This window comes from Zingiber officinale, chromosome 1B (assembly GCF_018446385.1).
Source record: "Zingiber officinale cultivar Zhangliang chromosome 1B, Zo_v1.1, whole genome shotgun sequence".
Lineage (NCBI taxonomy): Eukaryota > Viridiplantae > Streptophyta > Magnoliopsida > Zingiberales > Zingiberaceae > Zingiber > Zingiber officinale.
The window spans coordinates 167,675,474-167,701,840 of NC_055986.1; the positions used below are offsets into that span (position 1 = coordinate 167,675,474).

The 26,367-nt window shown below is 37.8% G+C and overlaps 3 protein-coding genes and 1 non-coding gene across 11 annotated transcripts; 3 read left to right on the plus strand and 1 right to left on the minus strand.

Annotated features, from left to right (window-relative positions):
• Positions 1-3,844: 3,844 nt before the first annotated feature.
• On the minus strand, positions 3,845-3,916 carry TRNAP-AGG. Its single transcript has one exon. It is a non-coding gene; the product is annotated as a tRNA-Pro (tRNA).
• Positions 3,917-4,190: 274 nt separating this feature from the next.
• Positions 4,191-4,796, plus strand: LOC121989820 (histone H3.2). Its single transcript, XM_042544099.1, has one exon. It carries the CDS (start codon positions 4,264-4,266, stop codon positions 4,672-4,674), a length of 411 nt encoding a protein of 136 aa, XP_042400033.1. The 5' UTR covers positions 4,191-4,263; the 3' UTR covers positions 4,675-4,796.
• Positions 4,797-8,990: 4,194 nt separating this feature from the next.
• On the plus strand, positions 8,991-20,996 carry LOC121989828 (probable histone acetyltransferase HAC-like 1). Of its 4 annotated transcripts, none has more exons than XM_042544111.1 (17): positions 8,991-9,522; positions 9,926-10,280; positions 10,776-10,887; positions 11,117-11,417; positions 11,497-11,991; positions 12,180-13,948; positions 14,764-15,060; positions 15,146-15,421; positions 16,478-16,606; positions 16,740-16,940; positions 17,029-17,171; positions 17,260-17,572; positions 17,790-17,929; positions 19,102-19,180; positions 19,342-19,731; positions 20,145-20,362; positions 20,445-20,996. In XM_042544111.1, the coding sequence occupies exons 2-17, from the start codon at positions 10,099-10,101 to the stop codon at positions 20,557-20,559; spliced, it is 5,160 nt and encodes a 1,719-aa protein (XP_042400045.1). In that variant the 5' UTR covers positions 8,991-9,522; positions 9,926-10,098; the 3' UTR covers positions 20,560-20,996. The 4 variants fall into 4 exon arrangements, with proteins under 4 accessions (XP_042400045.1, XP_042400060.1, XP_042400068.1 ...); XM_042544126.1 differs by having other exon boundaries at positions 10,074-10,280; XM_042544134.1 differs by having other exon boundaries at positions 8,991-9,499; positions 10,074-10,280.
• Positions 20,997-22,169: 1,173 nt separating this feature from the next.
• On the plus strand, positions 22,170-26,155 carry LOC121989846 (phosphatidylcholine transfer protein-like). Of its 5 annotated transcripts, none has more exons than XM_042544148.1 (6): positions 22,170-22,488; positions 22,575-22,731; positions 23,595-23,855; positions 24,755-24,836; positions 25,333-25,526; positions 25,653-26,155. In XM_042544148.1, exons 1-6 carry the CDS (start codon positions 22,235-22,237, stop codon positions 25,941-25,943), a joined length of 1,239 nt encoding a protein of 412 aa, XP_042400082.1. In that variant the 5' UTR covers positions 22,170-22,234; the 3' UTR covers positions 25,944-26,155. The 5 variants fall into 5 exon arrangements, with proteins under 5 accessions (XP_042400082.1, XP_042400091.1, XP_042400098.1 ...); XM_042544157.1 differs by having other exon boundaries at positions 22,587-22,731; XM_042544164.1 differs by having other exon boundaries at positions 22,170-22,470.
• Positions 26,156-26,367: the final 212 nt, after the last annotated feature.

A 26,367-nucleotide genomic window follows, 5' to 3' on the forward strand; every position in this document is an offset into this window, starting at 1 on the left:
CGGTCAGGCAGTGGGTAAAAGACGGGAACATCTTCTGACAGCCGTCAAGTTGTATGGCTACGCCATACTCCTAGTCTGACAACGGGGGGTCCTGTGGTCCCATCGAAGAACATGCTCGGAATGTAGCAGTATGGTGTCAGGTAAGCTCTCTGACAGGTGCATACCGAGGTATGGGTTGCTGACACGTATGCACCTCGGTGGACGTGCATTAGTTCCTTCTTCGTCCTATATAAAGAGCCTATTACTCCGCCAAAGGTACGCATGATACAAGCTTGGCAGCCACTTTTTCCACCACTTACCTGACTTGAGCGTCGGAGGGTCGCCGCCGGGAATCCCTTCCCGGCCCGACTTTGGTGCAGGACCGCCGGAGCTTCGTTTGACCAGCCGGAGATCCACTCCATCGACTAGGAGCGCGCCACGTGCCCAGCGTCCTTTGGTTCAGCGGTTCGGACAGGATCAGATCTAATATGAAAGACAAAAAATCAAGGTGTGCAAAGAATATTGCTTGACATTAATCCTAGAGCATTTTACATGTCATGTGGTTCTCATTCTCTTAACTTAGTTGTTTGTGACATGGCAAATTCTTGTGCTAAAGTAAATTCATTTTTTGGAGCATGTCAATGTATGTACACCGTGTTCTTTAATTCAACAAAAAGATGAAATGTTTTGCTTGAATATATTGATGGATTAACTTTAAAATCATTGTCAACTATCTCAAGCTTCCCAAATTAGAGAAGTTTTGTTCAAATTAGCAGAAATAAGTGAAAATAGCAAATTAAGTAGAGATGCTGAAACGTTAGCATCTGGTGAACTTTCAAGTTTTGAATTTATATTAAGCCTTGTTATTTGGCATGATATTTTGTATAAAATTAATTTAGTTAGTAAAAAATTACAGTCAGAGGATATGCGTCTTGATGTTGCTGTAAAACAATTGGTTGGTCTTGTTTCTTTTTTTTGAAAAATATAGAGAAAATGGTTTTGCTTTAGCTATGGTTGATACAAAAAAAAATTACATTTGATATGGAAATTGAGCCTGTATTTCCTACAAAACATAAAATTAGTAGAAAAATACATTTTGATGAGATTGCTAATACTGAAAGGGAAAATCAATCACTGGAAAAGTCTCTTCGAACAGATTATTTTATCTTAGTAGTCGATATTGCTCTTGGGCAATTGAAAAGTAGGTTTGAATAGTTACAATATTTTGAATCTATATTTGGGTTCTTGTATGATGTTGCAAAATTAGTTTCAATGGATGATGATGAATTGATGAGTTCTTATGTGAATCTTGAAAATACTTTAAAAAATGGTGACACTTCTGATATTGATGCAAAATATATGTTTTCAGAATTACAAGTTTTGCAAGTAATGTTACCAAGTGAATCTTATGAAACAAATAAAAATGATCTTCCATTCAAATATTAGAGTTTTAAAAAATAATAGTCTTCCTTTAAAAGTGCACCACGAAAACACTTTAAATGAGTTGTCTCTATTTGTCTTAGTGATCCTTCTACGCTTTCCAAATGTGATGATTGCTTATAGGATATTATTGACAATACCCGTGACAATGGCGTCTGTCGAAAGAAGTTTTTTAAAATTAAAATTAATAAAATCCTATTTACGGACCACAATGACTCAAGATAGCTAGGCTAAAAGGATTAGTAATTTTATGCATTGAAAAAAATATTTTGGAAAATATTGAATACGATGATATTATTGATGATTTTGCCTTTAAAAGTGCATCACGAAAACACTTTAAATGAGTTGTCTCTGTTTGTCTTAGTGATCCTTCTACACTTGCTAGTTTTGTAGCAGTATATACACTTTTTGGACTTACATTTTCTGGAACTTATGACAAATATTGAGGGATATACACCTTATTTTACCCCGTATGTCTAATGTCCTTAGTTTCATTTTTTATGCTTTTGTTTAAAGTGTTTGCTTACATGAATTGATTTGTTGTTAGGAATTGTCTTTTGCTTTTCCTATCCCTGGCCAATATGCATATTGCTGCCGGAATGCAAAAGGTATTAATTGATTAATTATTTTTTTTTATGTTTGTCAGGTTACTCAAGTTAGTACTTTGTATTGATTCCCTCAGTTCTTTTTTATTGTTTAGTCTCAACTAAGTTGCCTCTTGAATTTCCTGATGGAACAACTCCAGTAACATGCCAGGTTTGCATATATGATGATTCTTCATGTAGTGAGGTTGATGTAGGATCTAACATATATGATGATTCTTCAGATAGTAAGGTTGACGTAGGATCACTTTTAGACCAAGCTATAGTCTCTCCATTGTCTGCTGATAGTCTATACATGGAAGAAGTGCACGGTAAGGTTAGTATGCGGTATTAGTTGGACCCTCTCCTATTTGGTATTGCTTCTAAATGATGCTTCCAGAACATCAATAACATGTTATTACTTAAGTTTCTTGTTTTGACTTTATTTGTGCGATTCTAAAACATTCCACCACCTTCGGTGGCATTCATTTCTTTGTTGAATATGTGGATTGAAAAGATGTAGAAATTTTAAATATTGGTCCATTTGTAAATTCCCTAGAAATAAGCTTTCTTTTTATTCCTTATCTGTAGCTTGGAGAGGAATTATGGTTCACTGTTGGAGGTCAGAATATTCCTTTTGGTGCATCACCACAGATAAGTTTATTTTTTCTTTCTCTAGTTATGATATGCTTCCTTAAATTATCTCCCATCATCTCTAGTGGAAATATTGCTGTTATATATCTAGTAATCACTTCTTTCTGACATGCCCCTACACATCTCTATTTTCCTCAATAAATTACAAAGTTTTATCACAGTTTCACCCAAATGTGTTTCCACGACTTACAAATTCTTATGATTTTTGTAGGATATCTAGACTGAACTTGGACCTCCTTGTGGAATCTATCAGAAGCAAATAATTCTACTGTTCATATATATTTTTTTTGTGCTTTACTATTTTGAACATTCATTTCTTTGTTGAATATGTGGATTGAAAAGATATAGAAATTCTAAATATTGGTCCATTTTTGTAAATTCCCTAGAAATGAGCTTTCTTTTTATTCTTTGTCTGTAGCTTGGAGAGGAATTATGGTTCACTGTTGGAGGTCAGCATATTCCTTTTGGTGCATCACCACAGGTAAGTTTATTTTTTCTTTCTCTAGTTATGGTATGCTTCCTTAAATTATCTCCCATCATCTCTAGTGGAAATATTGCTGTTATATATCTAGTAGTCACTTCTTTCTGACATGCCCCTACACATCTCTATTTTCCTCAATAAATTACAAAGTTTTATCACAGTTTCACCCAAATGTGTTTCCACGACTTACAAATTCTTATGATTTTTGTAGGATATCTGGACTGAACTTGGACCTCTTTGTGGAATCTATCATAAGCAAATAATTCTACTGTTCAGATATCTTTTTCTTGTGCTTTACTATTTTGAACTCCCGAGTAATACTTTATAGGGACTAGTATTTAGATTTTAATCTTAACCTGAATAAATTATTTAAATTTTAGTGAAAAAATAAAATTAGGGCATAATTAATAGTTCTACTCAGGAACTTTAAACAATCAGGACCGGCTCTGGACTTTCAAATTTAACTAAATGCTCAGTAGAAAATTTTCAGGTGCCAAAAGATACCAAATACAGGGAAAAAAAATTTAAGCACTAACTTATAATTCCCTGCTTCAAGTTTCCCGTAATTATTAAAAATAAAAAATTGTGGCAAACAATTATACAGATTTTCTTTAATTAAGTTATGAGACTGGGCGGGGCTGTTGAATTGATCCCTATGGCCCAACCAGAAAGCCCAAGCCTGGTAAAAGTTAAATTAAATATAAAAACCGGGGCATTCCGAGAATTGAACTCGGGACCTCTCGCACCCTAAGCGAGAATCATACCACTAGACCAAATGCCCACTTTGAAATATCAATTGATTTTTACAAATAAGAACATCTATATTTAAATCAGAACATCTAACGCACGTAAAACAATAATGTGACATGATTACGTGGCGTCAAGTCATTAGCTAAATGAAGTACCTTGGATTCCGATCCGCATGATCTTACTTTTTTCTATTTTAACCGTTCGATTTGATCCAATCCAATGGTCAACAATCCTTGTCTTACCTTCCCGCTTTTTTTCCCTCAAAATCTCGATCCCCTCTCTTCCCTATTTAATTCCCTCGTTCCTAATATCCGCCGTCAGTATCTCTCTCCTCCTTCAAAAACCTAATCTTTGTTTTCTTCCTTGGTCGGGCGATCGATGGCGAGGACGAAGCAGACGGCGCGGAAATCCACTGGCGGCAAGGCCCCACGGAAGCAGCTGGCGACGAAGGCGGCGAGGAAGTCCGCTCCCGCGACCGGCGGCGTCAAGAAGCCCCATCGCTTCCGGCCCGGGACGGTGGCGCTGAGGGAGATTCGGAAGTACCAGAAGAGCACCGAGCTTCTCATCCGCAAGCTTCCGTTCCAGCGCCTGGTTCGCGAGATCGCCCAGGACTTCAAGACGGACCTTCGCTTCCAGAGCTCTGCTGTTGCGGCCCTCCAGGAGGCTGCCGAGGCTTACCTCGTCGGCCTTTTCGAGGACACCAACCTTTGCGCGATTCATGCCAAGAGGGTTACCATCATGCCTAAGGACATCCAACTCGCGCGTCGTATCCGGGGGGAGAGGGCTTGAGAGCTGTCCGATTTGTTGCTTTTCATGGGCGGTTGCGTTATGTTAGGTATTTAGCTGTAGGAAGATGACGCATGCGTTTGTTTGAATTGCCATATGTTAATGGTGAACGACATTTTGAAATCTGACGTGCGTTTGCATTTTCGTTCGGAAATCTTCGTGGAAAATCTTGAAAGATGGATGGGTACTCTTTACTATTTGATTTTTTTTTAATGTTTCCTCATCTTTCCATCAATCTGTTCATCACCATTTCGAATTGTTGCATTTCTTGCGTCTCTTTATTCTTCCCTTTCTGGTCGGTTTTGATTCCGGTGTTTCGGTTGAGTCATTGCCATATCTTGAAAATTTCACAAATAATGTTAACAAAATGACAAATCCCCAATTTTTGATTCGTCACTTTGCAAATTGTAACTTAAAAGGTAAGAGTAAAAGGCAATGTCATTAATATAAATAAAGAAAAACAGTGCTAAAATCTGAATTTGGGCTTAACTATCAAGGTCCAATTACATATCTATATTATATAATATTAAAAAATTTAGGCCAATTTTAAGTCCAAGGCTATCGCCCAGTGGTGATAGTGTCTCTCCTTCAAGGTTGGGCCTGCTTAGGGCCTTCGCCCAATGTGACCCTCCTCCAGGGCCGGGCTTGCCTAGGGTCATCGTCCAATGTGACCCTCCTTTAGGGCTATGGCCCCATCTCCTAAGGTCATCGTCCAATGTGGCCCGACCCTGGCATCGTCCAATGTGGCCCTCCTCCAGGGTCGGGCCTGTTCGGGGTTGGCAGCGAGCTCGCACGTCGAGGGAAACCAAACGCCGGTCGGTCTTGGCCATCTCTGCAACTTTTTGCACCCAAAATTAAGCCTGTTGCTTCAATTAGCACACTAAAAGTGATATTTCATCAAAATATTAATGTAAAAGTTAGCAAAAATGTCTCTTCTGCTTCAACTTGTTCAGTCTCATAATTTCTCATGAAGCAAGACAATTAAGAAAATGGAAGAAGTAATGAAATAGCGCAGTGGTTTTACATCAGAAAACCAGTGAGGACGACGAGCAAACATAGAGGCAAAACAGAAGAAGAATCTTTTTATCTGATGTAAATAATAGGAACTCTTTTGGGTTCTCTTCCATTTCTGGTATAACCAGTTGATTCGGCCCGAAAGTTGAATAGATGGAAAGTTAGAAATGTGTTCTCCTGATGATCGTCTGTAGATTATGCTCAGACCTGCAACACAAATTATGTCAGTGTCGAGTCAGGGAAAAATCTCGGGCGTTGACCCTCCGACGCTCAAGTCAATCACTATGGTGAAGTATAAGGTGAAGTAACAAGAAAACTGTAGCATAAATAGTAAATATCGTATCCCTCTGTCGATGTTTGAACCTCCCTTTATATAGAGCTTCTGTAACGCATGTGCACGCTTTCCAAGATGAGCACGTTTTTCAAAATTTCTCCTAAAAATACTATTAGTAAAGTGTTCCTGACACAGTACCTTAATAGGTTGAACATATCTCTGAAAATGACAGTGGGAACTTCCGCCTTACGATTTTCTGGCTGTCCATGTTCGATGTCAGCGACATTAACTCCTAAGAGGATGTCGATGGATATCAGAGGGAATGTATCAGTAGGTCGAGAGTGTGAGTCCGGTCGGCCAGAATCTTGCTACTCCCGTGCGTGTCTCCGCTCGACTGAAGTTCACTCTGCCACTGCCAAGACCTGGTACTAGGCCAAGCGGGGTAGTCGCTCGGCCTGATTTTTGTCCCTCGTGAGGGTCGGTCGTTTAACCCCCGTGTTGAAGGCGGCGGTGGATCGGGGTCTTCTCCCCCGGTCAGGGCATGCTTCGCCTGACTGACCGATGCTATCTGCGCGTTGATCGTCTTGACTTTGATTTCCACTATGATCGCGGGGTGGAGGTTCTCATCTGCAATCCCCCCCTCAAACAAAGGACCACAGACTTCTCACATCCGATCCTCGACCCGCCAGATCTTCCTGCCCCTCGGTCCACCCGACCTACTAGAACTTTCTTGCCTAGTCGCAACTAGGACTTCCTGCTTGGTGTCTGATTCTCTTGATCAGAATATAGGAGGACCTACTTTCTTTGTTCGAGGTCAACATTGTACCCACATGGCTCAATCAGACCATAGCTCTTGTGCACAATTGACGGTTAAACCTTCTGGCAGTCCGGGCTCTGATACCAATTGCTTGATCGAAAAGAATGTAGATATTTTCACAATGATATGATATTGTCCACTTTGGGTCTAAGCCCTCATGCTTTTGCTTTTGGGTTCTACCCAAAAGACCTCATGCCAATGGAGATATCTTTTCTTTTATAAATTCATGATCTTTTCCATATGTTTTCAATGTGAGACTATATATTGCAACCTTCCAACCCCAAGAGCTCGGCCCGATTTCTGTCCCTCGTGAACGTCAATCGTTTAACCCCGTGTCGAAGGCGGCGGTGGATCGGGGCCTTCTCCCCCAGTCAGGGCGTGCTTCGCTCCACCGGCCGATGTTATCTGTGCGTTGACCATCTTGACTTTAACCTTTATCATGATCACGAGATGGGACCCCTTATCATCACCGCATGACCAGTGATCAATCAAAACATCTCTAATCCTCATCTTTCCTTCAATCTGTTCATCACCATATATATCGAATTGTTGCATTTCTTACGTGTCTCTTTATTCTTCCCTTTCTGGTCGGTTTTGCTTCCGGTGCTTCGGTTGCGTCCAGTCGCTCTGAAAGTAATATCTCTCTCCCACAAGTAAAAAACATCATTCTTTTGTAAAATGGGTTTTCTTATAATGTTGACAGAAAAAAAAGGTATCATTTTGCCTTCACAAGCAACATTTCCACAACCTTTGTCCACATAAATCTGCACGAATCAGGTTGGTATATTTTGCCTTCACAAGTAACATTTCTCCACAACCTATCAATCTTGTCCTAAAACTTATATGACTTGGTATATTTCTGATGACAGTAAGGATACGGTCGGACAATACGAGTCTCACGTACTGCATTTACTCTTCTTGGACTCTACCGTGTCGTCCATGGAATCAATGTCTTTGATCCAAGTTCAACATTGTTTCACCTGGAGCTGATATGTCAGTCTACTACCCTCACTTTGAGACCGACAAAAGGCTCGAGCATTTCCATCCTGAGATTGATGAACTACTTTTCAGTGATGTTCAGAATGATGAGCACATGTGAGAACATCTTACTATTTTGCTACCTTGATCAGGTGTTCCTCTGATCTTTACAGTTGATGAATTAGTCTTGGTTTTTATTCAGGTTCAAGCTGAATGACAGAAGCAAACCCATCATCTTCTCGATGGCAAGACTGGACCACGTCAAGAACTTAACGGGTCTCGTAGAGCTCTACGGCAAGAGCCCAAGCTTGCGTGAATTGGTCATGCTGAATGTGTTTGTCGTCCAATTTGGATACTACTTATCGGTTGGTTGCTCACTGACTGATCATAATCTGATTCAACTTGATTCATTCAGGCGAACTCTGTACTGTTATCTTTCTATTCTGCGGCCGAGTAAATTGTCTAGGCTTTAGACTACAAAAAGATAAAATCGTTCGCCCCTAGTACTCCTACTGCACCCAATCCAAGGTTATTATAAGGGAGGTAAATCGTGGTAACCGAGAAGATAAGTGATGGATGAGGTAAGATATATAAGGTACGGAGATTTACACCCCCGATATTTCTATGGTTCAACTCCGCGCTTTCAGCTGTAAACATATGATTATTTATAAATGAGTAATCATAAATGATTATTTATAAGAGATAAGAGAAATTGTTGGTTAAAAATTTAAAGAGCATCTTTGTAGTAATTATGACATAATAATTATTATAATCAATTTAAATTACTATACCTATAATACTATCTTATTAAAATTATTTTAACTTAGTTAAGACCACTTTAAAATTATTATAATAGAAGTTTTAATTAACTTGATAAAAAAAAATTAACTGTTGTTTTGACACGAGGCCTTTTTAATGAAAATAATAATTAGAACTTTTTTTTTATTATTTGCTAAAAATATTTAGAAAATAATCATTTTGTTGTTGTTTTCTAAGGTATAATTTTGTTTCTATTTTTCTTTATAAAAATAATTCAGAATCTCGTACAAAGTTTGCTGATGAACTACAACACAACACTCGCATGTTTTTGCCTAAATAAAGATGCATTTAATATTCTCACCATGCAAGACATTAGCCAATTAACACTCCGAGAACGGGAGCCATGACTCTGCCACCCATGTAATTTCCCGAAAAGTGTACCCACATTCCATTTTGGAGACACGCAGGGGATCTCGACGGTTACCCAATCAGAAAGCAGGTTGGCGGGTGAAGTAACTGGGGACGCTTTTTTTATCCTCACGCGTTTGACGGCTGGAGAGATTGCCGTGGTCTTCGATCGGGCCTCAAATCGGCGGTGGCCGAACGCCCGAAAAGGGCAAAGGAAAATTGAGGTTGGAGAAATTGTTGATCGGAGATTGCGTCGAAGCTTTCTTAGTCGGTCGATCGGGAGAGGGAGGAAGGAGGCCGGCACCGAGTGGGAGAAAGCTCACCGGACGTGTTCGCATTAGTTTTTCTCAGTCTGAGCAAGGGATTGATAAGCATTCGAAACAAGGGGCTTCGGTTCGGGAGCTGCATGATTCCCTTCTGTCCGTTTGAATTCGCCTCGCTCCTCGGATGTCGGATCGTCGATTGGTAATCGGCGGTTTTGTTGGTCCGACGGCCCTGTAGAGACTGCTTTTTCCGGCTTTCGACTGCCTCCTCCGGAGTGTGCATACTTGCTGCTTCACCGGCGGCGAGGAAATCCGGTGATACTTCGACCCCTTTTCTGGTGCGCTTTCCTTCTTCTGCTGGAGATCGCTCAGCCCGTTTGATTGTTCCTGTTAGGTTTCTGATTTAGGATTATTTTGATAGATGCTGTGCTACCTAGGTATCGGTGGAAAGACCGTGACTTTACATTTATCTGGGCAGTGCTTTTGTGATTAATTCTGTCCAATATATGTATGGCCCATTGGCTTGTCCTTGATATTTTATCTTTTCATTTTATGTCTGTTTACATGAATGATTACAATAGAAGTCCTCCAAAGACCTGCAATGCCATGATTAGTACGCCAATGAATGCATGGGATGCATTTTTTTTTAGTTTTTTTTTTCGTTGTTTGTATGTTTTATTGCAAACTGATTTATGGCTTGCTTATTGGTGTATTGATCCTTGCTAAATTGGACATGTGCAGATCTTTTATAAGAAGCTTGATGATCTGAGAAAATGCTGCTAATTTCTCTTTTACCATTGTTTATTGGAAATCAAATTTTCATAGTGAAATGTCAACTCTTTGCATCATGGACAAGCATCATGATTGTTACCATGCTCGATCCTGACAGACATAATCTGTAAAATTTCAAGAAGATGAAAGCACAAGCTGCCTTGCATGGACAGCTCTCTGGTCAGATGACCACCCAGACTAACACGCAAGTATCTGCTTCACCACAGCAGATTGGAAATTTTGTGACACCACAGATGCAGAATATCGGACCATGTTCTATGGACTCCGAGCTTCAGAATGCTCGTGCTATCATGCAGAAAAATATGTGAGTGGCTGAGCCAGAAGAAAATTCTATTTGTAGTCAACACTTCATTGTTTTACTTAAACAAGCTGCACATTTTGCTTCTAGCATAGAACATATTCCATACTAGCTTGCCCTTTAGATATAACTAATTAAAATGTTTTGTGGTGTGATTGAATATTGATTCCACAAGTATCTTTTGAAGTACTTCTTTGATCATCATTTTATCCTGCATTTGTCTCTGATTGTAATTGATTGATAATTTTTATAACAAGATGAAATTATTAGGAAGTTGGAAATTCCATACTATTATGTGATGAGATATTTATCTTCTTAAATGCATAATACAACATGATTATCTTAATAAAGTGTGCTTCGACTTTACAGTTTATCTTGTAGGATAAGGAAAGTAACTTAGTTATGATTCATAAATTCATAATAGGCTTTATTCATATAAAGCATTCTATTAACACATGTCTCTTGATGTATTGTGATGATATAAATTGTTCTTTATTACAGCTATAATATTCTTAAAAGAAGAAATCAGTCAGGATCTGCAGAGTGGTCATCTAGGCTAATAGAGATTGTTAGGCTCATTGAAGATCGTATCTTCAAGGATTTTGCTTCAAGGGTAACTTTACTATTCTACCCATGTTTTATTATCTTTGTGAGAATAATTCAAATACTTCATTTATCTGATTATTGAGTTAAATTGGCATAGTTCTTCTAAAATTGCTTTAGATCTCTTGTTTTGTTGTTTAATCTGGCAATGTTTTTTTGATGCAACATTACATTAATTGTATTACAGTTTTGTACTGATGTCTTTGTTGGGCCATCTAATGCATAAATTGACTGATCAGGAAGTCTATTTGAGTTTGGCAATGGAACCAGCTGAGCGCCGTTTATACTCTATCGTGAAGAAAGTCCTGTATAACAGTAGATCAGCGAATCATATTGCATCTTCCTCCTCTGTTAGTACAATGATACCAACTCCCGGTATGTCAAACAATGGCAACAGCAGTACTGGAATCTCAGTTCGACCCGAGAACCCTAAATTTTCCACCAGCAATAGTGTTGTTGAACCTAAAACTATTGCATGTATTGGTAGCTTACCATCAATTACACATGGCCCTACTGATACTGAAAATAATGCCTCAAATGGTAAATTTTTTTTGTAACAATAGGTCTTGTTATTGATCTATATCTCTCTTGTTGTTTGGATTGATTGTTCTCTTTGTAGGAACAATTTCTAATGGTTACCAGCATCAGTCGTCCAACTCTACCCTAGGTTCAGGCAGAAGTGGGTTTGTGTCTGCAGTTACTTCTGCCTATATACCAAGACAACTTAGTCAAATGATGCCAACACCTGGATTTAACAGTCAGCAGGCTGTATCTGCAAACTTTGATTGTTCTAATGAAGGATTTTCTAGCACCGAGTCGAATGCGGCTCCACAACATTTCCAACAAAAGAAATATGTGGCAAGTCAAAACAGTCATATATTAGATAATCTTGGAACTCAAATAGGGGCTGGAATGAGGTCCAATGTTCTTCATAAGGCTTCCCCTTATGGGCTATCAAATGGGCTTGCAAACAGTGCATTAGGATTGATTGGGGGCAATATACAACTAAGCGGCCCTGCAGCATCTGATGGTTTCCAAAGCCCAACTTATGCTAGTTCTCCAAAGCCTTTATATCAGAATTTCGACCAGCAACACCGCCAATCTAGGATACCAAGTAATATTTCCTCTTTTTTAGCCTAAGCAATGCATCTTTGTGCCCCTAGTTTCTTCTCATGTAGTTAGTTTCCATTCCTCATACTTTCTAGTGCTGTGTGTTTGTTTGTCTGTTTCTTTTTTTCTTTTTAAATTTTTTTATCTTGTCTATCTTATCACAACTTGAGCATGTATCTTTATTCTCTACAGCATCAATGTCACAGCAAGTGCTACCTGTGGTGGATGGTGGTTATACACTGAGCACAAATGATATAACACGCTCTGAGAACTTTCATGGACCAGATTCATCAGGTTTATCTGCTATGGGTAACATAAATTCTATTCTGCATTCCAAGCCAAGAGCAAACCCAGGATTGGTGAACCACCATGCAAGTCTCCAGTCAATGCAACTTCCTGTCAACATTAGTTCTCAATTACTAGTTGCTCAATCTGAGAAAACGATTTATCAACCACCTGATTCTATCAGGGAAAATCTTCTGCAGTCACAGCAGCATGTGAGGCAATCTCTGCAACCTTCTAACCAAACTTATTCCCAGTTTGTCCAGAGCCAACGTCACTTACCACAGAGACATCAACCAAGCATTCAGAACCAGCAACTTACACAAAAAAATGATTCTCTTAGACAGTCCTCATTGACTTCACATTTTGATGAGCAGTTAAAATCTAACCATGTTAATGTCACTTGTTCTAACACATTTATTCAGTCAGCAGTTGAACAAGTCCAACCTCCTGATTTACAGTCTCAATACCAGCAGAATTCTTCTGGTGAAGTGCATACTACAAGTGTTCAATTTCTAAATCATCTGCCCAAGACTGAAGATTCTAGTGTCTCAGTTTCAGAGGTTTCACAACAGCTGTTGCATCCACATGTGCAACCTAATCAGTATTCTAACGACTTTGGTTGTGTATCTAACCAAACTCAAGTGGAGGAACTCCTGCAGTTTCAATGGCATCCTCAACCACTACAACATTTACAGACTGAAGATAAACCATCATTCCAACAACTTCAAGATGAGCTTCATCAAATATCAACAGAACAAAATGATACTCAGCAACCTATTCTCTCTGCTAGAGAATTGGTTTCTGCAAATGAAGAATCTATGAAGCAACAAAACTATCTAAAACAAGTAAGGTGGCTGTTATTTCTTCATCATGCTCGCAGGTGTCCCTCGGAAAAGGGAATGTGTATAGAAGCTAACTGCGTGAAAGCTCAGGAGCTGGTTATGCATATGGATACCTGTAACAGTGATCTATGCAAATTTCCTCGTTGTTTTCCATCTAGGAAACTTGTCAAGCATATCCACAACTGTGCTGAAGCTGACTGTCCTGTTTGCATTCCTGTACGTGGTCATATAGCAGCAAATAATAAAGCTCATTCCAATCCTTTATCAGAGACATATTTGTTGCCTGAGATAAAAGGAGATGTCAATGGAGTGAAAACAGATGTAATATCTTATGAAGGTTCTCAGGGTGAGCAGCCTGCAACTAAGCGCTTGAAGGTTCAACACATGTCAACAGAATCTTCTAATGATGTTTCTTCTGGGAATCAATACTATAATATCCAAGATTTTCAAGATCCAGAGTGCAAACAAACAATTCTGAAGACATTTTCTAATTCCTATTCTGATGTTAAGATCAATAAATCTTCTGATTGTGGACAAAGACAATTACCAGAGTTTAACAGCAGCATCAAAGAGAATATGGATTTGACAGGCTGTGAAAACTATCCAAATGTTTCTAGCTCTGTTGGTTCTCATGTCGATCAAGCAAGTATTGTGGATAATAAATTGTTGGACCAGGCTGCTGGTAAAATCAAGGAGCTAGATAACCAACCAACTGATCAAGTAACAGGGAGTAAATCAGGGAAGCCAAAGATAAAAGGTGTTTCATTGATCGAACTATTCACTCCTGAGCAAATTAGGGAGCATATAATTGGTCTGAGGCGTTGGGTTGGCCAGGTAGGCTTTTGTCAATATAATTTTCTGATATTATGTTATATAGCTCAAAAAAATCTTACACATTATATTTATTAAGTTTCTGTTATTTTTCGTTTTCATTCTGTTTGTCTAACGTCTATCTCTTACTCTGGTTTGTTTAACTAATGTGTCATATATTAGCATTTTTTCTTCCTTTTTCACTTATCCTTTTCCTCTATCAACTCTGTGTATAGGGTTTTTGTTATCTATTTAAAGTGTAAAATTCACAGTCAATTATTTTAGTATTTCATGAAGCACCACTCTATATTTATGTTGCTTCTGAATTATCTTTGTCCTGCTAAACCTTTGGTTTGAAATTACTATGGTACCAGTTCAATTTCTACCTTGAAAAGGTGGAAGTTTACAAATTCAAAACAACCACAAACTCTTTCCTTTTTCCATTCTACAGTGTCTTATCCTCTTGCAAAATGAAAGTTTGTTTAATGCTTAATATGGATCCAAGTCTAATGAAACTAGATAAAAGAGTAGGAAAATCAAAGAAAACATATAATTGAATGATGAACAGAGATATAGGTAAGTCCACTACTCAGAGGGAAAGGGCAATGCTTCTGATTATACGTGCAATTGCAGTACTTATTACATAAAAGCTAGTGCAGGCAAGACACTATGATTGTTTTCCTCATATGGATACAAATCATGTTTAAATTGATATGATTAGTCAAATAATCTGTTTTCTAAATTCATGGTTTGCAAGGATGAATATCAATCATGTAGTTTTTGTGTCTAAACATAGTTCTTTCCAATCATATAAGTTGTAGTGGTTTCTGTTCTCTTAGAGTAAGGCCAAAGCTGAGAAGAATCAAGCAATGGAGCGTTCAATGACTGAAAACTCTTGCCAACTTTGCGCAGTGGAAAAACTCTCTTTTGAACCCCCTCCAATATATTGTTCCCCATGTGGTGCTCGAATAAAGAAAAATGCATTGTATTATACGGTTGGCAGTGGTGACACTCGCCACTATTTTTGTATTCCATGCTTTAATGAGGCTCGAGGTGACACTATAGAAGTTGAAGGATCTACATTTGCAAAATCAAAACTTGAAAAGAAGAGAAATGATGAGGAAACTGAAGAAGGGGTAACTTTTCTTTGTCTATATCAAATTTCTTTCCTATTGTCTTCTTTCAAGTATTAAAGTCTACCATAATGGTATTTTGTTGTAGTGGGTGCAATGTGATAAATGTGAAACCTGGCAACATCAAATATGTGCTCTGTTCAATGGCCGAAGAAATGATGGAGAAGCAGAATACACTTGCCCGAGTTGCTATATGAAAGAGATAGAGAGAGGTGAACGCAAGCCTTTACCTCAGAGTGCTGTTCTTGGTGCAAAAGATTTACCAAGAACTATTCTCAGTGATCATATAGAGCAACGGCTTTTCAGACAATTAAAGTATGAGAGAGAAGAAAGAGCCAAGCAACAAGGGAAATTTTTGGATGAGGTGAGTGGGATAATGGTTTTGATCTCATTCCTTTGGTGTCTCAAATTGTATTTTGATCTGACTCATAATTATTTGAAAGGTTATTCTGTTGTGTATGTCCATAGCCTCCATTGATATACTTTTTAGTGTTGATTTGATATGGTCTCTAACAATGCCCATTGGATCAGACAACATCCATTGATAATTAGTTGATGACTTTAGATGGAAGCTGAGTTACTTTTCTCTCGTTCTTTGTTCATTGCATCTCTTCTTTCCTTAATCCATCTGTTTTGTTGTATTTCATTTTTTTTTCTCTCTTATAGTCAGTAGATAGTAAATACCATATTACAAATGTCTTACTTTCTATGGTTGCACATTTTGGAGGTTCCAACATGTCATTATGTTGTATCTTCATCAGTGTCCCAAATCATGATGGTTAACTCAAGGACAATTGGCACTGGAACACAAAGTTTTGCTTGAATTTTTAGATACAGGGATGGGTAGAATGACTGGAGTATTACTAATTATGTAAACTTGCATTAAAATTTAATGAAGGGAAGAGATTCATGTTACCAACCCCAAATAGTTATGATAAAGTTATGATGGAGACGGGTGAAAGGGAGCAACTTGAGGAGATGGAAATGACACCAAAGTTTAAGCACTATGGTGCTGGATCATTGTCAGCGGAGTTCAATAACCATCTAAGACAAGAGATAGTGGATCATTGTAGTTTTGCAGGAACAGTTTGTAGAATGAGGATGCTTCATTTTTTATTCTATTGATTATTTGTGATCAACCATCTAGATTCAATCTCCTCAAATTGATGATAGTGAAATTCTTATCATTATTATTGTTGCTACTATTTTCTAGTATTGTTGTTGTGTCATCATTCTCTTATGCTGAGAGGTACCTGGAAGATATTTAGATGATCAGATTTTAGTTTTTAGTTTAAATGAAAAATATTTCTGTTTTTAAGTGGTAAAGTGATTTCTTTTTAATGCATTCCCACTCTTTGAATTTCTTTCATTTCAAGATGTCTGTTCATGATTGTTTAAATTGTTACTTAACATATTTCAGGTGCCAGGAGCTGAAGGGCTAGTAGTTAGAGTTGTATCATCTGTGGACAAAAAATTGGAGGTAAAGCAGCAATTTCTAGAAACATTTCAGGGGGAAAATTACCCGAAAGAATTTCCATATAAGTCCAAGGTACAAAAGCTAACTTGCTAAACTACTGAACTGAACTGTATGCTTATGTTCCTGTTTTAAGTAAGTTGCCAGGTGAAAAGTAGGTTAGGTATGTGACTTTCAGTGGTTATTAACTAATTTGTGCTTTTTCTAGGCTATTCTGTTGTTTCAGAAGATAGAAGGGGTAGAAGTCTGCCTATTTGGCATGTACGTTCAAGAATTTGGTTCTGAATGCCCTTTCCCCAATCAGCGGCGTGTCTATCTTTCATATTTAGATTCTGTCAAATACTTCAGGCCTGAGATCAAAACCCTGTTTGGAGAAGCTCTACGTACTTTTGTCTATCATGAAATTCTGGTAACACTAGCTTCAGTACTTTTTCTTACAAAATAAACTTCTATCTTTGTCTAAGGTCATACTCTTCTATCACTGTGGTTTTCTCCAGATTGGATATCTTGAGTATTGCAAAAAACGAGGATTTACCAGCTGTTATATCTGGGCCTGTCCTCCTTTAAGGGGTGAAGACTACATCTTGTACTGCCATCCTGAGATTCAGAAGACCCCCAAATCTGACAAACTTAGGGAGTGGTGAGCTTTGAGTCAGTTATTCTTTCATTCAGATATTATTTCTGCACTACATTATTCATAACTGTTTTGCCAATTGTGATTATTTTAGGTATTTATCTATGCTCAGAAAAGCTGCCAAAGAGAATATTGTTGTTGACTTGACTAATTTGTACGATCATTTCTTTGTAACTATGGGGGAGTGCAAAGCCAAAGTAACTGCAGCTCGTTTGCCATATTTTGATGGAGATTATTGGCCTGGTGCAGCAGAGGATATGATCAGCCAACTTCGTCAAGAAGAAGATGACAGAAAACAGTTGAAAAAAGGAAAAAACAAAATGACACTTACAAAAAGGGCTTTAAAAGCTGCTGGTCATACTGATCTCTCAGGAAACATCTCAAAGGATGCTTTGTTGATGCAAAAGGTATATGTTCTTTTGTTCTCATTGGGACCTTCCGCTATTTGATTATTACAAAAAATTTCCTTCGCAACTCATCCTATAATAGCTTTGTAAAAGTTTGACTGGTTTTCTGATTGCCAATTTTAAAATTGATCCTAGTCTTTTCTTATTCGTTAGATAATTATTTCTAAGATAAAGTCCATTGCATCCAACTACTCAATATGCAATTTGGTTTATGCAGCTTGGTGAAACCATATTCCCTATGAAGGAAGATTTTATAATGGTACACTTGCAACATGCCTGCACACATTGCTGCAGTCTAATGGTATCTGGGACAAGATGGGTTTGCAATCATTGCAAAAATTTTCAACTTTGTGACAAGTAAGTTACTTTGTACAAAGAAAACAATCTTATTTTTCATATTTTTATCAGTATCAAAGAAAAAAACTGCACAATTATTTTCTCATTTCATGAGATTTAAATATCAGATATTTGATGGAAATTTCCTAGTCTAATGTGAATAAAGTTATTTCTGTATTAGTTAGTATTTGCTTTTTATGCAAAAACTTTGTCCCTTCCATTTTTACTAAAACGATTAAAGTAAGAACAAAAGCATTGTGAATGACGATCTTTGTATGAAAACATAAGGGTTTATAGTCAAATTGTTGATCTTCAAGAGTCATTCAACCTAGCTTCTGTTTACTTTTTGTACCTTTCTCTACTAATTTCTGCCGAGTCTTTATTCAAATTTCAATAATTATAGTTCTTGGTGATCCGATGGTTAAACAGTCCTCATGCACGCCTTTTCAAACATGAAAATGGCATTTTAGGTCCATATGCATCTTCTCGACGATCATAAAATGTATTTCAATGCCATGATCGAGCGATATGAACTGTTTTGAGAAACCCTTTAAACCAAAATGTCTTAGAAACAGTGGCACCAAAGTGTAGAGTGGACATCAAAGGGGATTGATTGTATGGTGATGACCTCTGGGAAACATAAAGGACACTCTGTGTAGAGTGGACATCTCTAGAGAACAGAGCACTAGGTGTTGGAAGGCTGCAGATTGGTCTAGTTAAGTCTTCTTCCTCAATTTCTCCTTCCTCTTTTTTTGTTCTTTCTCCTCTTCATCTATCTCCTCTTGCACCCCTTCTTCCTGTTTGGTCCCCAGATAACAACCTTCTCATACTGACACATACTTTTTTGAAGAAGGGATTAAAGAAAAACACATGCTTGTCAGTACCAAAATGTTATTTTTCCATCTATAATTAGACTTGAACCAGTTGAACAATAATTTGACTAAGTTTGAAAAACACATGCTTTTTTGAAGAAAGGATAAAAGAAAGGATTAGGAAGAAAATAAGTAGCCTCTAACTAGCTTGCACACTGGTGTTTATTGCCCTTCATAAAACTTTAACACATGCCTGCTGAGATTAGAATTATTCCTGGCAGTATAATTGCTCTTCTCTGCAATCTGCTCAAGCATCCAATTGCAGTTTGTAAAAGGAGACAAATGTTGGGTCCGGGACTGACTAGATTAACTGTTTTGCAGGTGTTATGAAACAGAAGAAAATGTTGATCCAAGAGAAAGGCATCCTACTAATAGTAGGGAAAAACATACTTTATATCCAGTGAGTTTACAACAAAAGTCATTCTGATTCAGTCTTATGTTGCTTTTGCATGTATTCACTTTTCATCGCTAATCAGAGACGTGTATGCCTTCACGGTGTAGCTATTTGTACTTGTGTTTATTGCCAAAAGCTATCACCACTAATATGTACATACCCTATAGGTTGAAATCATTGACGTTGCTCAAGACACAAAGGACAAAGATGAAATACTAGAAAGTGAATTTTTTGACACTAGGCAGGCATTTCTTAGTCTTTGCCAAGGAAATCATTATCAGTATGATACTCTGCGTCATGCTAAGCATTCATCAATGATGGTCCTCTATCACCTTCATAATCCTACAGAACCTGCATTTGTGACCACATGTTATGTCTGCCATCATGATGTGGAAGCTGGTCAGGGCTGGCGTTGTGAAACTTGTCCGGATTTTGATGTATGCAATGCTTGCTATCAAAAAGGTGGTATTGACCATCCTCATACATTGACTAATCATCCAACAAATGCTGAACGTGATGCGCAAAACAAAGAAGCTCGAGCAAAACGAGTCTCACAGGTACCTTTGTCAGTTTGCTCATAAACCCTTTTAGAGAGATTGTTTATAATAAAGTACCATAAAATGTTCAACTATGAGTTTCTTAATTATTTGTTTCATAAACATTCACATAGCCCCTAGCTCTATGAGCTACAATCCTTTTGTAGAATAGACTATGAAATTAAACATCACACCAAAACTTTGCAGTGTCAGTTGCTACTTAGCAGTGAAATTCTAACCTCCTAAGGCATGCACTAATGCAACTTTGTTTCTTTATATCTATACTTGCTTTCATATGTACTCAATGTCATGTTTTCCATATTCATTCCGTTCATGAAATATTGCCCAAGTTTTTATTTACTTCTGAACGTTCGTTGTGATTTTCCTTGCATCATTTAACATCACCTTCACTGATTTGTTTTTCTCTGTGGTAGCTTCGGAAAATGCTAGACTTGCTGGTCCATGCTTCACTGTGCCGCTCTCCGCAGTGTAGATACCCTAACTGTCGCAAAGTTAAAGGTCTTTTCCGCCATGGCTTTCAATGCAAGACACGTGCTGCCGGTGGCTGTGTTTTGTGTAAGAGGATGTGGTATCTCCTTCAATTACATTCTCGTGCATGTAAAGAATCAGCATGCAGCGTACCGCGATGCAGGTGCATTAGCTACTCCACATATCATTATAGTTTCTTTTACTTCATCAAAAATGGCAAATAAACCTCTTTCTGATCCTTCCAGAGATCTGAAAGAACATTACAGGCGATTGCAGCAGCAATCTGACTCCCGGCGTAGGGCGGCTGTCATGGAGATGATGAGACAGCGCGCGGCCGAAGTTGCTGTAGACTCTGGATAACAAAAGTGTACATAGGATTTCCACTGAAGTTAACTTGATACTCCATTCCTTGAACCATGCCGTGTGAATTAACCATCAGGTTACCAAATCTTGCACGGTGCTAACCTCTCAAGCTATCAGTTGGACAAACCGCTACAGGTGGCGCTTCTTTAATGTATCATATTGCAGCGGCCACTCATTACACACGCAGATGGTGTACTATAGCTGTTCTAATTCATCTTTTCTCAGCTCCTAATTAGTTCCATTTACTTCTAAAGTTATGCTCTTAGTTGGAGGGTTTAGGGAAGAATGCACCGCTACTGGGAAATTGAAAATAAGTAGAAAAATGTGTGCTCTCTTCTGGAGTGAAGCATGTATCCAGGAGTGGCCTTTGATCATTATTGTAATTGGACAATCTGAAGTTAAGTGATTGACCAAGTATAGTGATTCTTAAGCTAGGTAGATGTCTCTGATACTTATAGGGTTGTAAACGATTCTTGTTCAAATCTTGATCAGGCTTTTGCAAGAAAAGCTAATCCAGAGTTATAGACACGCTTCCAAGTCGAGATCCGTGTCAACATTGGTTGGTGATATGGGTGAACCTTTATCAGGCCGATGGATCCTCGAGATTGCATCCTACAATCAAAGAAAAAAAAAATGACAACAGTGAGGATGATATATATGTGGGCGTTCCTCACAGGTCGAGGCATTTCTGATGATTCGAGATGTTTCGATCAATTTATTTTTTAAGTTTCTAGTTGTGTTAATAAAATTTTACTTTTAAAATTTAAAGATTGACATATAATATTAAGTATATAAAAAATTTTAAATTTATTATTTTTAGGTGTACACAGAGTGTACAGAAGAAGATGGAATGGTAGCCTACACTTCCGATCTGTGCACAACATATGGATATATATATATATATGAGAGCTTAGCATGAGTGCTCTTCCTTGGTGGTTTATTTATTTATTTTTTAAGTTACTGGTTGTTCTATTAAGATTTTATTTTTAGGATTTAGGGATTAAATTATAATATTAAATTGAAAAAAGTTAAATGGAAATTTTTTTTAGTATACATTGGGTGTATATTTATAATCTAGGTATCTAATTTTTATGAACCGATTAATTTTGGAGATAATCGTTCCGATCGCATCGAAGTTCCATGAATCACTAGGATAAATTGGAAAACATAACTTTTTGAATCGATTAATCTTGTAGATGACCAGTTCAATTTTACGAAAATTTTTCATCACGCACTCATAGTTATTATTCCATTAGAAAAAAAAATCTCTACAATGTATTACAACTAGAATTTAACTCCTATGTGGCTAATTAACCATTTTTATGGACAAAAATCCTGAAGTCTAAAATCCTAGATCTGAATCAATCCTGTACCCCTCTTATTTATTGACTTATTTATTGATGGAATAGATTATATTTATTAAATAGGTGAGGTCCCGTTCGTACGTGGTCTCCTTTGATCCTCAAGATCCTGGACACAGCTCCGCATCATATTTAATCTGAAATTTTCACTGATAATAATAATATTTATAAAATTTTAAACGGTTGTCATTTATATTGCAAAGGTTAATATTGACATTTTTATTTTAATAAATAAATAAAATGACGACGATGGATCACATTGACTGCAGTAATTAAAACCGCGCAAAGAAGTTTCCGGCTTCGGGAATTTGATGGCGCGATCCGAAACCCTTCGGTCCTATTTCCGGGCTTCCGCCTTCGATTCGGGAGAGCTATGGACGGAAAGCGCCGGAGGCGGTTGGGCCACGGCGATCGTCGCGCTGCTACTTGTCTCCTGGCGGCTCCTCCGGCTCTTCTATTCCCGGCGAATCCAGAGGGCCTCCTGGGCTCAGGGTTCATTTGAAGACTCTGCATTGATAGCGAGCTCGGGAGGAGGTTCTTCATCGGGGTTTGCCCTTCATCTCCAGTTGGTTTTTCCTTTTTGATGTCGATTCAGTGCTCAAAAAGAGATTTTTTTTTCCCTTCCTTCCCAGTTATGTAAACTCGGTGTAGATCTTGTTGCAGGGTATCTGAAATCATATCCGATGCTGATTTGAGAGATTTGATGATTAGCTTGGACAGGAATCTCGAAGGGGACGATAGATGGGAACATGTGATTGACAGAAGCAATGATCTTGTATCTTACAAAGCCAAGTGCTACAGGCCAAAAGTATGCCCGATTTGTGCATAAATATATTTTTTATTCTGTTGTTGCAATTGTTTTTTTGGGTTAGTCATCTCGTTGTTGTAATTGTTATTATCGACTAATTCAGTCGCCCAAACCAGATATTATTGTAACAGGCTCTTTCGAAATTAGCATAGGATCTAATAAATTATCGTTTGCTGCTTTTTTCCACGCTCTAGGATCTTAACATTAGAATTTTCTTTCCCTGCTTCTCATTCTAAAGACAAGAATCAACTTGTTTTTCATTTGCCCAAAATAATATTATTAGTGCATTCTTCTTCTTTTTTATGCTATATTTTTAAGTTTTTCTTTCTTCTCAAAGCATAAGTAAGATATACCTTTTTTTTATTTTGTTTCTGTTCCTAATGAGATATTGTTTATTCTGCTTAATTTCAATGGATGATATCACCGTAACATTTTTAATCAACTTATTAACTTTTATCTTGTAGGGTAGCCTTGGCACAACGGTAAAGTTGTTGTCATGTGACCTAGAAGTCCACATTGCATGAGCTTCGTGCAAGAGCTGCTCTTTTTTTTTATTAACTTTTATCTTGAATTATTATTGGGTGACATTTACATGTATTACTTACACTTGTAAATTAGGCCTAAACCTTTGAGTTTTACAGTTCAGTAGTATATTTGTTGGAGGTTATAGTGCTTCTTAAACCTGAGTCTGTTATTCTCCAAAAAAGCGAGTTTTCCCCTTGATTTAGATCTTGGTCTCTAAGGCTGTATGATTCTTTAATCAACTAATGATATTTGTGAGGTTGTAGTAGAAAATATAAGGAAGATGAAGAAGAAAATACAAGGAAAGCTTCCTTCTGACTATAATTCCCTTATTTTGCCAGGATGAGCCATTGAAATATCATAGTGTTACAACATTTGAGAACTGTTCCACGGAACTTCTTAGAGATTTCTACATGGATAATGAGTACAGAAAAGTGTGGGACAAGATTTTAATCCAGCATAAGCAGTTACAGGTAGATGAAGATAGTGGGATAGAGATTGGGTGTTCTATGAAGAAGTTCCCTCTTCTTACACCAAGAGAATATGTATTAGCATGGCGAATCTGGGAAGGAAAGGACAAAACCTTCTATTGCCTCATTAAGGTAAGCAGTCTTTTTTTCTTTTTTTGTCATGCACTTCCCTGGAACTTTCTGAAGTTTATGAGCATTCTATGTCTTTCTTTTCCATTTACTGCAAGTTTTTTCCTTAAAATGAATTTAGAGTAAGAAATGCAGCTTGTCACTTAAGTCCTGCAGTCTACTTTGTATTTATGAATTAGATTTGGATGAATAATTGTTAGTTTGATGGAAAATATAGATATTGTTATAATATGAGATAACTGAACATGCACTGCACATCAAGGCCTCCTCTTACGCTGGTAATCCAATTTATTGTGCGGAGTGTTTTCCAAATATGTCGATCAGGCCAGTAATAGCTTGTATTTCCAAATTTGTTGGGGTGTCGGTTCAATGGGTAAAAACAAGATATTGTATCTGAAACGTGAAACAGTTAAATGACTAAAAATTGTACTTTGCAATGGCTGCTGTCTAGCATTAGCAGCCTACCTTATAATAGATTATCACTGATGATAAACATAAAACAGCAGGTCAAAATAAGTAGAGATAAGGAGAAATGCAGCTTCAAATGTTATATTTTAAGTAAGTAATGCCATGAGCTTATGTTTACCACAGTGCCTGCTCTTTGATGCAACTCTATAGACACTTCATTTTTCTGTTTGAACTTCAATGTATCATAAGTTCAACTTCAAAATTTAATAAAGTCCAACATGACTTATTAGTTTCCAACATAGCGTTCAGACTTTTTCTATGCAGGTTATGCTTGCTCACTTAAGGATAGTGTTGTCTTTCAGATACAGCAATTGAATATGGTCAACCAAACATTGCAGCTTGATTTCATGCTAGATTGAAATTTTCTCTTATTCATTGTAACAATATACTCCAATGTTGTTTTCTATAACAATTATGTATCTTGATCTTTGTAGGATTGTGAGCATCCTCTAGCTCCACGTCAAAAAAAGTATGTACGAGTTCGTTTTTATAGATCGGGTTGGCGTATAAGACAAGGCAAGCAAGTTATATTGTTGAAATTTTTGTTACTACATTTTTTAGCATGTTTAGTACCTCTGGTATTAACTATTTTCTCGTCTTATTTAATGAAGGGTTTTCTTTTTTGGCAAATTTGTTTAGCCGAAGATTTTGTTTGACTAGGTCTCATCTTTAATCCACACTATTAAAAGCCATCTCATTTGCTCAATTAAACCCTTTCTGTCCCCAATTAAAAACTATCTTGGCAGGAATGATACTTTATTAAGTTTATACGGGACAACATTTGGCACTCAGCAATCAGTTGATTCTCTCTATTCAGCTGATGGTTTATTTGTTCAAGACTTCTTTTCATTGCCGAGAAAGACTATCCATTCTGTATGATTAGAGTATAACTAAGCAAAGATTAACAGCAATGTTACTTTCTACATCAAAGAGCTCATGACCAAACATGTTTTATTTTACTTTTGGTGGCATCTTTGATCAAAGTCTTGATATGTGAAGCTTTCTGTTGCAGTTCCTGGTAGGGACGCCTGTGAAATAACAGTGGTTCATCAAGAAGACGCTGGCCTCAACGTTGAGATGGCAAAACTGACATTCGCCAAAGGAATATGGAGCTTTGTGAGTAAGACAAACAGTGCTTTGCGTGGCTATTCCTCTCATCCTAGTCGCTCAGTATTAGTCCCTGCTCTTCTTAGACTTATTAAGAAGGTAAGCATTATTAGCTGGTGTTCTATAATATGAAGCATAAAATGATCTAGCTCTAAATAGTTTAGATCGTCATTTTGTCATATCAGAAACCAAAGAGATCCACTGATGCATCATCTCCTTGCTCAGGTGCCATCAGATTTAGAGCCCTGCGACGAGACTCGCACCCAAGAAACTAGACAAAGTGAGGTGGACATTCCGAAGAGGAATTCAATTAGCGCAGCGACAAAGTGGATAGCGAATGGGCTTTTGGTCGCCGGCGGCATTATCTTCCTTTCGCGAGGCCGTGCTACTACGATCGGCGCCCAGCTAGCTGCCGCATGCATGTTGAGTAAGTTCATGCCTCATGGAGCAGAGTTCGACCAAGCCGATCGCACTAGATCCAGACCAGATAGGCGTAAAGCTCGACGGGTCGGTTAAGCTTCACCGATCGGCAATCACCCTTCTTCCAGCTGATCTAACTAACTCCAGCCTTGCCGGCATTAGGCAACTACCGCTCCGGATTTCAGTTGTTTAACCTTCATGTATTATCTCTGTAACATCACCATCCCTATTCCCTTTGCATAATTTACATTAGGCTATCTCTTATGGCACATTTAGTAGTAGATAAACAATATACGAGTTTTTATTTTTCCTTGTGTGTAATTTTTATCAGATTAACAAGTGGATTAGCCATACAGGTTTATAATTTTGTCATTAAGAAGAATTATTAAATTTATTAATTATACAGTCAAAAATTTATTTTGACCAATTTTTGAACATGCTCTTTTGCTCCACCTCTAAACGGTAACGGGTCGGTTATCACCTGTCATCGCCGGTTCCATCGCCCGCTCTTTCCGATCCC

What these genes read in the sequence shown, in the direction of transcription:
- LOC121989820 (XM_042544099.1), top strand. Translation starts at nt 4,264, where the DNA reads ATGGCGAGGACGAAGCAGACGGCGCGGAAATCCACTGGCGGCAAGGCC.
- LOC121989828 (XM_042544111.1), top strand. Translation starts at nt 10,099, where the DNA reads ATGAAAGCACAAGCTGCCTTGCATGGACAGCTCTCTGGTCAGATGACC. An exon ending in ATGCTTTGTTGATGCAAAAG is followed by an intron (nt 17,573 to 17,789) that starts GTATATGTTCTT and finishes TGGTTTATGCAG; the next exon opens with CTTGGTGAAACCATATTCCC. An exon ending in TGCAGCGTACCGCGATGCAG is followed by an intron (nt 20,363 to 20,444) that starts GTGCATTAGCTA and finishes TGATCCTTCCAG; the next exon opens with AGATCTGAAAGAACATTACA.
- LOC121989846 (XM_042544148.1), top strand. Translation starts at nt 22,235, where the DNA reads ATGGCGCGATCCGAAACCCTTCGGTCCTATTTCCGGGCTTCCGCCTTC. An exon ending in GGGTTGGCGTATAAGACAAG is followed by an intron (nt 24,837 to 25,332) that starts GCAAGCAAGTTA and finishes TTTCTGTTGCAG; the next exon opens with TTCCTGGTAGGGACGCCTGT. An exon ending in TTCTTAGACTTATTAAGAAG is followed by an intron (nt 25,527 to 25,652) that starts GTAAGCATTATT and finishes CTCCTTGCTCAG; the next exon opens with GTGCCATCAGATTTAGAGCC.